The 11,105-nt window shown below is 44.5% G+C and overlaps 1 protein-coding gene across 2 annotated transcripts in view; it reads left to right on the forward strand.

The window, feature by feature from the left end:
* Positions 1 to 10,779, forward strand: part of CLCN1 (chloride voltage-gated channel 1) — a 35,498-nt gene extending 24,719 nt beyond the window's left edge. Inside the window, exons 13-23 of one of the 2 annotated variants that reach the window (XM_031064426.1) lie at positions 1,126 to 1,195; positions 2,482 to 2,592; positions 2,724 to 2,931; positions 3,628 to 3,761; positions 4,266 to 4,480; positions 4,601 to 4,706; positions 6,133 to 6,215; positions 6,961 to 6,999; positions 7,631 to 7,735; positions 9,711 to 9,797; positions 10,292 to 10,779. In XM_031064426.1, coding sequence (XP_030920286.1) covers positions 1,126 to 1,195; positions 2,482 to 2,592; positions 2,724 to 2,931; positions 3,628 to 3,761; positions 4,266 to 4,480; positions 4,601 to 4,706; positions 6,133 to 6,215; positions 6,961 to 6,999; positions 7,631 to 7,735; positions 9,711 to 9,797; positions 10,292 to 10,687 — 1,554 coding nt within the window. In that variant the 3' untranslated portion in view covers positions 10,688 to 10,779. Of the gene's footprint in view, positions 1 to 1,125; positions 1,196 to 2,481; positions 2,593 to 2,723; positions 2,932 to 3,627; positions 3,762 to 4,265; positions 4,481 to 4,600; positions 4,707 to 6,132; positions 6,216 to 6,960; positions 7,000 to 7,630; positions 7,736 to 9,710; positions 9,798 to 10,291 lie in introns of those variants that run through there. The other variant, XR_004082647.1, reaches the window with a different exon arrangement.
* Positions 10,780 to 11,105: the final 326 nt, after the last annotated feature.

The raw sequence follows: 11,105 nt of genomic DNA on the forward strand, positions 1-11,105 counted from the left end.
AAACCAAATCAGGAAAGATTTCTGGAGTTCCACAAAAATAAATACTTGACTAACTAAAAAGCTCTCAGATAATTTATGTTTGATATAAATGAAGTCTGATACAGTCTATTTGATATTCCTGACTTCAGATAGGAGACAAATAGGAATATACAAGCACAATCTATAGCTGTGTGAGGCTCAAGGATTTGTTAGCAGTCCATCAAAACTTGATGGAGAAATGCAGCTGAAAACACTTTTGCTCACATCCCAGAAAGCAACAGCAGATTAAAAATTCTGAGCTGACACCATCTGTGGAAGTTGCAACTGTTCAGCCTTGAAAGGATCAGCTGTATAATAGGACAGAGCAAAAAAAAAGACATTTGAAAGAAAAAATATGATATTCCAGTGTTCAAAATAAAAGTAGCAAGGAGGTTTTCCTAAGATGAAAAATAGATAGATAGATAGATAGATTTAAAAATTTCATAGAATAGGTACTAATTCTTTTATTATTTACTTATTGCAAAAGGGCAGAAAAGCTGAGGCCACCTTGCAATGTCAGTTGAAAATTTCAGTACATCAAGAGCAGCTATCAATGACTGATTGACACAACTGTTTCCACCTGAAGTAAAACACTCTATCAATATCTGACAGGTAGTTAAGGGTTCTCCTTCTGTCATAATTCTTATTACAGTGCACCAAGCAGAAAAGGTCTTGTTTACTTGAAGAAAAGAGGAGAGGAGGAGTGGACTACCGAGTGTGTCTGTCCTGAGTCCATCTGTTTGCCTTTGGAGGAGCTGTACCCTGAGTCACTAGATTCATTGGCATTGTCCTGCTCACCAAAGGCTTTCTCTACTCACTAGATAACTGCTCTTGATTTTCTTCTGGATAAATTCAGCATTGGGATAGACCACATAAACAATAAATTGCTATTTTGACTCTGGGAAAAGGCCTGGCCTGATTCTCCACTGCAGTATAGTCAGTTTTCAGCTGTATTTAGCCAGGTTTGGTGCTGCAAAGACAGAGCTCAGTTAGCAGTACTACACCTCAGCAGCTTTCTGGTCTCTGTAGCCAGGCTGGGCGCAGAGTGGGGCAGCAGGAAATGCTACTGCTGCTCAGTAACAACTGCACCCTCTGCCTCTGTTCTAGTTCTGCATGGCTGTTATTGCCACCACGATGCCAATCCCCTGTGGAGGCTTCATGCCTGTTTTCGTATTAGGTGAGTTTCAATTTTGTTTTGCAGCATATTCATCTGACAGGGGGAAGAGAACAGGAGAGACACTGCCTACACACCCAGCAGGGTTCACCTGGCATATGAGGAGTCATCACTTGATGTCTATGACAACCTGATTAGCAGTCCATAGACCAGCCTCTGGGTCTCTGCTTTTGACATTTCCTCAACCCCCCAAAACCAAATGCCAAGTAGGTAATCCCTACCCTTTTACATAAGGAAGGTCACACTTGGGGACACATGCTGAGCCATGGCCTTCTAATCTCTATGCCTCTTCACTTACAGAGAAACTTCCATCCTACAATTAATAGCAGCTGCTCCTTTCACCCCTGAAAGCCAGCCAGAAGAGATAACCTCAAAACTCGTACCCGCAATGTAATCTAACTCCTTTCTTCTGACTGAAATGTGATAACATAAAAAGTTTATTGACTTTTAACTGGTTTTAATTCCAATAACAACAAAAAAATTAAAAATATTGTGATGCTAATGTTTAGAAAGAGAGGCTGTGTTAGACTGAGCTGTACAAGCTCATGATGTTCAGCATTAAGTACCCACAACTCTCAAATGAAATAGGGATGCTCTAAGGACCTCTGAGTTCTGGCAGGCAGCAACTGAACATGAGGCAGTAACCATGCCCTTGCAGTGATGAAGGCTAACCAACATCAGGGCTGTATTAGGAAAAGACCTAGACAGCAATGCAAAGAAATTGTTTCTGTGCACTCAGCATTTTGGATACAATTCTGGAACACTGTGCTGTTTTGTGTCCACCAGTCCAAGAGATCCTTGCAGACTTGTAAAACCTGTCTGAAAAAGGCATGGGTGACTCCATCTCACTTTGAAATCAGCCCTTTTCTGTGCAGGGGTCAGAAGAAGACTTCCTGAAGTCCCTTCCCACAAAAACTCTTCTGTATGCTGGGATTCTAATGCTTAGACATTCACAGAATGAGAGTCTAAAGGGTCATAACTGTGATCTGGATTGACATTGTACACAGTCTGAAAATATGTCCTCCAGCTTGGGAATCACAGCTACTGCTGTGCCTGGTATGCCCAAGTGAATGAACAAGTGGTCAGCTGTATTTACCAGTCTTAGTACACCTCTTTCCTCTTGGAGTCTAACTTCTGTATTTTGTAACTGAGAACTACTCTTTAGTTATCAGTGTCATTTTAATGTAAGTTTTGGCTTTGTTTCTGTTAGAAAATATCCAAGTGATTGCACAGCACAGACTGGATGTTCCTTAAATGTTAACTCCATAACTGTCAGTGATATTTTTCAGGTGCTGCATTTGGACGTCTCATTGGGGAAATCATGGCATCACTTTTTCCCAACGGGATCCTCTTTGACGACATTCTCTACCAAATCTTACCTGGAGGGTATGCTGTCATTGGTGAGCCTTCACACCTTCCTTTTTCCTCACCTGGTCCCACTGCTGTAATTTTCCTGGTTGACATGACATGCTGTTTCTATATGACAGTCTTCTTCTCTCTCTATTCTTTCTCCTACCTGGGAAAGGTGCAGCAGCTTTGACAGGAGCAGTGAGCCACACTGTCTCCACCGCTGTCATCTGCTTCGAGCTGACGGGTCAGATCTCTCACATCCTGCCCATGATGGTGGCTGTCATCCTTGCCAACATGGTGGCCCAGAGTTTGCAGCCCAGCCTCTACGACAGCATCATCCAGGTGAAGAAGTTGCCCTACCTGCCAGACCTAGGCTGGAATCACATAAGGTATAGTAGCAAAACAGGCAAGGAATAAAGCAGGAGAGGGTTAAGACCAAAGGGAATAAAAGGTTATGAAAAGGGTCCAGTACTACAAAGGAATTAAGAAGGCACAATAGGCCTGCAGTAAGAAAAAACACGTGTTGGAGTAGAATTAGGTTTCATACACAAAAATAGAGAAAAGTCCTCTTCTTTTTTTCACTGAAAGGACAAGTCTGAATGGCCTGCAATGTTACTGAATTTGTATTAATACTTCAAAGTTGCTTCAGCTTAAAAATCTAAAAATCAGGCGTCTCATTTATCTAAATTCAGTGGGGGTTGGATTTTTTTCCCCAGAAGATGTTTGAAATACTTTATTTGGCTATTTTACTTGAAGCAAAACTCAGTTATTCCTATAAACCTCTTCCCCTCTCTAGTATACATCATACACATGGGTATATATATAAAAACTATTTATACTTATATGTGTACATGTATGTATTTTATGGTGAGGGTAACGGAGCGAAATACAAGTGTAATGGAAATCCATTTAATCTGTATTTATCCTCTTGGAAAGTCCTCTGATTACTCTCACAGAAGATCATTTGGCAGCTGTATTTTGAGCACTTTTTTAAAAAAGTAGTCATTTGGGTATTTCTTTAGAGAATTTATGAGCTTGGCATTTTAATATGCTAACTCTTCCTCTTATCCTCCCCAAATTCACAGCAAGTACAATATCTTTGTTGAGGATATTATGGTCCAAGATGTGAAATTTGTTTCCTCCAACTGTAAATACCGAGACTTGCAAGAGGTACTCCAAAGCACCACAGTGAAATCTTTGCCTTTGGTGGACTCACCAGGTAGGCAATGTGGAGAAACTGGTCCTTCCTGAAGACTGTCTGAGCTCGTAGAAACTAGCTTTCAAATTACATGGTGTGAAGCAGGCAGTGTGACCCACCACATTAAAAAAAATTCCTAAAAATCTCCCACTGTGGATGATGTACGGCAGACAGCTGTTTCAGCTGGCCAGACAGGGAAGCTGGAGTGTGGGCAGTGAAGCAGATCCAGCATGTAAGGGAGGTGTGTGGGAAGTCTGTAGACTGAACTGTGACAACAGGGCTCTTCTGGGATCCTGCATGAGCCAAGAGCATGTGTGGGGTGGCACAGCTCAGGACAGCAAGGTCCCTTCCCACAGCCCCACAGCCTAGGAGCCTCCACAGGGCGGGTCAGTGACTCTGGTACAGCTCTAGATAGTACAAGCCTGAGCACCTGGAAGAGGCTGGAAGGAGGAAGGGGTGATGTGTGGAAGGGGACCTTCAAAACCTGGAGGTGGTTTAATGGCTTCCCTGCTCTGTGTTGTGCAGAGTCCATGATCCTGCTGGGGTCCGTGGAGCGGTCGGAGCTGCAGGCTCTCCTCCAGGCACACATCAGCCCAGAGCGGCGGCGGCTCCTCAACAGAGAAAGGCAGCAGCAGCTGAACGAGGCACCCTACGATGGACCCTGGGCAAACCTGCCCAAGCTGAAGCACGAATCTTTTGCTTATGTTGATGAGGATGAGGATACAGAGGAGAAGGGCGAGGTGAGGGAGAGAAGTGGACAGACTGCAACGTAGAGACTGCTTAGAAGCAGTTAGGCGTTTGGGGAGGCTGAGAAATAAATGGCACAAGGTGGACTTTATTTTCTCTCCTTTCTGTAACAGCTGCCTCAGCCTCCAAGTCCCACTCCCAGTTACCCAGAGGAGCCAAATGGCCCAACAAGTCCTCTTAAACAAATGCCTGAAACCTTGGAGCCCCAGCAACACTCAGGTATGGTAACTTCTGTCATGGCTCAACCACATCCTAGCCAGCTTGGGGAAGCTTTCATGCTAACTGTGTGTACCTGCCTGTGTGAGGGGCTGGCTTCCCAGAGACTGAGAGGAGGAGCTTTCTCTGCTGTTCCTGAGTGACACTTTGCTAGTGCATCCCAACATCTGTGTAATGTACCTGGAAATACCTTCTGGTATGATCCCTCAGGCAGCACGGAATAACTAGGCTCACTAAGGATGGCCTCTCTCTGTCTCCCCACTCCATTCTTTGCAATAACAACTCCTTGGACATTTTCTGTGGAGTCTGCATAGAACAGTCCCATCTCTTGGCCCCTTTAGCACATGAGTGCATCTCCCTGGGGAAAGCAGCCTGAGAGCTAAACATGTTTGCACTAAGTTTCTGAGTAACTTAGGCTGTTGCTCAGCCATCTCCAAAACGAAAAGGCTCCTCCCTTGGACATACATCTCTCTGATTCAGCTGCATCAATGTGATGGACAAACATTGATGTATTGTGCTCTTTTGTGTCACACCCCAGCTCTGTATTAGCTTTGCTTTCAAGACTGTACTCATAGCTCACTGCTGATTTATTTTTCATGTATATGTGATGCAGGATGGTGGGTTGTTTTTATCCTTTATGCATCCTGAAATATGCAGAGAGTGAGTAAGCACAGAGATGTAGCCTAGTCTTGAGAATGAGTACAGAGGATAGGGCTTTAGCTCATGCTTTTAGGCACCCAAGTGTTACATGTAATTGAGCATATAGCACATTCTGGTTCATTAACACCCCTCATGTGTGACTAAACCTCTAAGGCATAGAAAAATCCACTCTATGCTTCCAGAGCAGTAGAGTGGTGGGGCAGCCATCCACCTATCTTACCAAAGCAGAAAAAGAACCACATATGAAAACAAGGACAGTGTGTGAAACATTTTATGTGAAGCTAGAACTGGGTGACCCAGGAATGACAAAGGAAGTGGAACAGAAATGAATTCATGAGACCTTCCTTTTCTTTTTTTAGTTTGGCTCACAGCTAACACTGTTTCTGACCAAACTTCCTCCACAGCCTTGTTCACAACAGCACCAGGTCCCGTCTCCTCCTCTTTGCTAACTCCTTGGCTGGGAGTATAATTCTGGTATTTTCTATTCCTATCATTCCACTTCTGGCAGAACGCATGGACTCCTCATCCCTTGGCACCTGTCACATCCAGTTAGTTGAAATGTTTTGTTGCATGGTAATATTCATTCTGGAATGTCCCAGACACCATCTTACAAACTGAATGCCAGATTGTGACCAGCCCAGCTCTATCGTGTCCTTCATAGCATTTCCCAGCCTGCCTTGGCTAAGAGGATGCATTAGGTGTGGGGCTTTGTAATTTTGTCTCTCACTTGTTCTTCTCTCTTATCCACATGTTTGTTCTCATCCTTCAGGCAGTTTCAGGAGTCTGAGGAAACTGATCCAGCAGTTCTTGTGCCATTGCAGCCGTCCACACGAAACAGAGAGCACCATCCAGGTTAGGGCTACACAGAGCCTGGTAGTACCCCAAAGAGGGAAGGGAATGCAATGGAACTAGAAACTTGAGACATTCAGCATTTGGCTAAGGCATGGACACAGTTATGGTCCTGAACTCTGACAGCATCAGTGGGGAATTCCCCCTAAGGAGAAAGGCTGTGATTACTGTAAAGGAGTATGCATCTTCCTAAAGAGTCATCTCAGGATTGAGTTTGGGCATCTTTTCTCAGTGAAAAAATTAATGATATTTTGCCTAACATGCAATAAAATGCAGTTCTATTCCATTTGGCAAACAGTTTTGGACAGATGGAGAAAAATGAAAAAAAAAAAAAGTTTTTGGCTCTTGCCATGTTAAACTTGCCCTTGGTTATCTGACACATCTGCACAGGGTTTGGGGATAACAGACAGAGCTCATGGGAGACCCATTCACTCCAGGACAGTGGTTGGGCCCTATGTGGGTTATCCTGAGAGCATCTAAATCAGTATTAGATGGTCATATTTAAGCACCTGAATTGCTCCAGCAGAACTCCATGGTGAACTGTCATTGGCAGGGGAAGCACAGTAAGGGCACAGTACACCACATAATGGATGAGTATAAAGAAAATCTAAGCACTTGGAAAATCTAATATACCATTTGGAACAAAAAGGGGACCACATGGGGTGAGGAGGCTGTGCAGATTTTCCCTTTCTGTACTCTGTGAAACTGTGGGTTCTTTGGCTGTCCTGAACAGTGTTTTCTCCTACAGGAGCCAGTGGAAGTCATTGAGACAATGACACCAGAAGAGGTAAGATGAAGTGCAGAAAGAGAGTGAGGTTATGTGAGTGCTCCTTGTACCCACTTCCTATCACTTGCAATACTCCAGGAACCTCAGTGCTTGCCAGACAAAGCCACAGCCAAAGTAATTTTCTTCTTGGAGTGGCACAGTGGGCAAGTCTCACCCATAAGAGAAGAGATTGGCTAGATGTGCTGCTAAGACTGACTAATCTGATCTAGCTTTGAAGTCAGCCCTGCTGGAGCAGGGTTTTGGACTAGAGGCCTCCGCAGGTGCCCTCTCATCTAAATCCTTCTGTGGGCCCACGATGTTCCTTCATTTCTTACACAATGGATCAATTACCTTGCAACAACAAAGGGAAGACGCATGCAGAAAGGAAAGCTAAAGATGTTCACTCCCTCTTTAAGAAGGAAAAAACAAAACCTCATCTTCTCAGAAAATCTCTGAATTGCCCTGTTTCCACAGGGACTTGACATCTGGCAAGAAAGGCACGGGAAACCTGAGGGGTGAGATAAAATGGACAAGAAGAATGCTGTACATAGGAAGGAAAAAGCATTAACAGGAGGAGGGGACTAGTTTGGGTACACAAGACAGCAATGCTGCAGGTAGCTGTAAGAGTGACTCCCCTTCTTTCCTGTGTCAGATAGATGCCTGGGAACAGGAGGAGCTGGACAAGAACGTGTGCTTTGACAGCTGCCGTGTAGATCCCTCCCCTTTCCAACTGGTGGAGAGAACCTCCCTGCACAAGGTGAGTGCAGATGTCTCCCTGAGACATACATCACTTTTCTCCACTCATTCCAAGTCCAGTCTATGACTTATTTCTTCTCCTTGTCTTCACCTACAACTACTATCACCAGCCACTTCCACATTGAGCTACAGAAGTGAGCTTGTTCCTGTAATCTTCTGTGTGTATCTCCAATCTCCTGCAAAATGAAAAGCCTTTGTGATAAGAAGTCTGAGTCCATTTATTAAAAAAGCTTTTGGACAAAAAAAAAGTCTGCTACATTAACAGCAGCATTGTGTGCCTTGCTGCTGGGGCATTACACTGAGATTGACACTCTGCCCTGTCAGCGTGCAGCACTGGAATGAGCACTCCTGGATTTCTCAGGGTGTTTCTCAGAGGGTTTTCAGAAACCCTCTACTCAGAGGGTAGAGTCTGCCTGTGCCACAGGCTCTTCATGGAACTGAAGCACAAGGAAAGAGGAAGCTGGATCATGCAACACCTGGAGTCAGCATAGGATAACAGGGGAGTAAAGCAATCATTGTGTCAGGAGGAAGGTAGGACTGGGCTTTCCTTCAGTGGAAAGGGAAAGCAGTCTACTGATGCAAAAGTGCACAGTGCATGCTTTTACCAATATTTAATAGGAATGGTTAGCATAGGCCTTGTATTAAATTAATTGATTAATTACTGTTAAGATCTCAGCCTTGAGCAAAACAAGAATAGGCTAACATGCAGTTCAGATGAGTTTTCTGAACAGGTGGGTGAAGTAATCTGAAAACCACTAGCACTTATCTTTGAGATACATTTGAGACTTACATTCTCAAATGTAGACTTACATTTTTGTAAGTCTACATTTGAGAATGTAGACTTACAAAAAAATTATACTTGAAGGCTGATCATGGGGAAAGTTTTGTACCTGTCATACAAAAGAGCAAGTGAGAAACTCTGAAATAACAGACAAATTACCTTAACTTGGATGCACAAAAAAAGAAAAAAAAAAACAAACAACAAAACCCAGGAATAAATAATCAAACTATGTGAAATATGCAGTTAGAGCAAAATGTGAGACTACTGGCAATGAAAAGAATACCACAATTTATCATGACCAAGCTATATTTAATCAGGTTTTCTTTTCTTTGGTTTTCTTTTACTTTAGAGTAAAATGTCTTATTCTTGAGAAATCAGATTTTTCCTAGTTTACACTTGAACATGACATTCAGTTTCTCATATGATGCTAAAAATAAAGGGCAAACACTAGCTGTGACAGAATCATTTCATGGTAAAGGCCACAGGTAAAGTCCAGCTAGACCTCAGTTTCAAGAACCTGGAGGCTGGAAATATACCACAGATGAGCACTGAGAATGTGGAAAGTTTTAGAAACCCAGATCTGTGAATAATAGTAAAATAATGGGGTATATTTAGGCTGAAGAAAAGAAGACTGATAGCAGTGTGATATCTGTCCTTTCAAGGAGACTTTGTAAGAGAAAGGGAATAACTTGTTCTCAGTGTTCTCACTGCACTGGAGAAGCAGCAACAAGCTTAAGCTTTCACAGAAAATATTCTGGGACAGGAAAAAAGAAATCCCCTATTGATAAGGAAAGCACTATAATAAATAACCTAAGCAGCTTTTGACTTCACATATTACTATATGGTAGTTCAGTTTGCAGCACCAAAACGAAACAGGATCTGCATAGGTCTCCAAATGCACAGCACAGGGTGTTGTATGTGAATCTCCACCAGCTGCAGGATGAGAATGACCTTGAGAATGTGCTCTCCATCATCAGCACAGTCCCAACTACAGCTGCACAGCAGAAGGAGCAAAGAGCAGCATTTGGCAGATACAAAAGGGGAAGAAGGGAAGACATAATTTCTCACTGGGATAACTGCAGTTTTGTGTCTTTGTGATTGCCATTTCTAAATCCTCAGTCCCAGCTCTAGCACAAAGTTCTGTGTTGCCCATTTCCAAAGCCCCTGAGATGGTCTTTTGTGGTTTTGCTCCTAGACACACACATTGTTCTCACTGCTGGGCCTCAGCCATGCCTACGTAACCAGCATGGGGAAGCTGAGGGGAGTGCTGGCTTTGGAAGAGGTGAGTACACATCCTCTGCCATCCTCTTAAATAGCTGCACGTGTCCTGTGGATGACTGCAGTAACTCACAGGTGCTGCAGGTTCCAGCTGGGAATATATATAACTGCAAGTGCTACATTTTCAGTCTAGTGTTGAATTCTGAGTCTGCTCTTTGGAAGCCACGTAAAGGAATGGATGACTGCATTTCAGAGGAGGCGGCAGGTGCTGTTTACAGGGATGTTAACAGGTTCATCTTTTGCATGAGTGCAGGCTTAATAGCAACTCTTAACTGAGTGGCTATTACTGTTTCTGAAAGAGGTGTGGAATTTGTTGTTTAATGTGGAATTTTTCATGACATCATCAGTGTAAAAGATTATCTCCACAGGCCCCAGAGGCAGAGCTGTGACTCCATTTGTGATCCCTTTACCCCAAGGAGTAGATGAAGTTCTGCTGGGTAGGGCTGGGCCAGCCTCCCTTTCACGTTTTTTATTTCTGAAGTGTTTCTCTTTTTTCAGCTCCAGAAGGCAATAGAGGGTTCCACCCGCTCTGGGGTCCGTCTCCGGCCTCCCCTTGCCAGTTTCCGTGACATCAGCCGGACTTCCAGCACCGCCAAGGCTGGGCAGGGCGCGCAGGCATGGGGCCGGGAGGACAACGGCATGGTGGCAGCAGAGGAGGCAGCAAACCTGGGCACTGAGAGCCCTCTGCCCCCCGGCTCACACTCCCCCCAGCCCTCACACTCACAGGAAGAGGGAGAAGTCCCCAGCTCCGCTTATGCCACGGATACCGAGTTGGAAGAGATGGAGCTGACAGGGCGAGTTGCTGAAAACATCTCGGACATCCTCAAGGACATAAACCTACGTACCACTGACCTGGATGAAGATGAAGATGAGGATGAGGATGTTCCCTTATAGCTGGTGTGAGGGTAGCAGTCCATCACACTCTTCAGTGAGCCAGTCTTCTTGTGTTTGCTCCTCCAAGAGAAGCTTTTGGATGTTCTTTGCAATCCCCACAGAGGAACGATTCAGCTGGGAGGAGGGACATCAGACTGACCCTTTCTTCTGGTGCTTTCCCTCTGGGCAGACTGTTGGGCTGCTGGACTGTTGGGGTGTGTGCAGGTGTCAGATGTGGACTGCAAGGAGCCTGAGTGCAGGCAGAGCACACAGTAACAGGACATGGATACTGCTGACACAGCCAGGATGCCCTGGGTCACTCTGCCTTGTGGAAAGGGGAGGAGGATCAGCTCTCACTCACCACTGGTGCCATCCTTCCAGCCACACCAGGCCTGCATGCAGCAGTGTAACACAGCCAGACCTCCAGCCTAGAAGCATA

This window comes from Geospiza fortis, unplaced genomic scaffold (assembly GCF_000277835.1).
Source record: "Geospiza fortis unplaced genomic scaffold, GeoFor_1.0 scaffold1047, whole genome shotgun sequence".
Lineage (NCBI taxonomy): Eukaryota > Metazoa > Chordata > Aves > Passeriformes > Thraupidae > Geospiza > Geospiza fortis.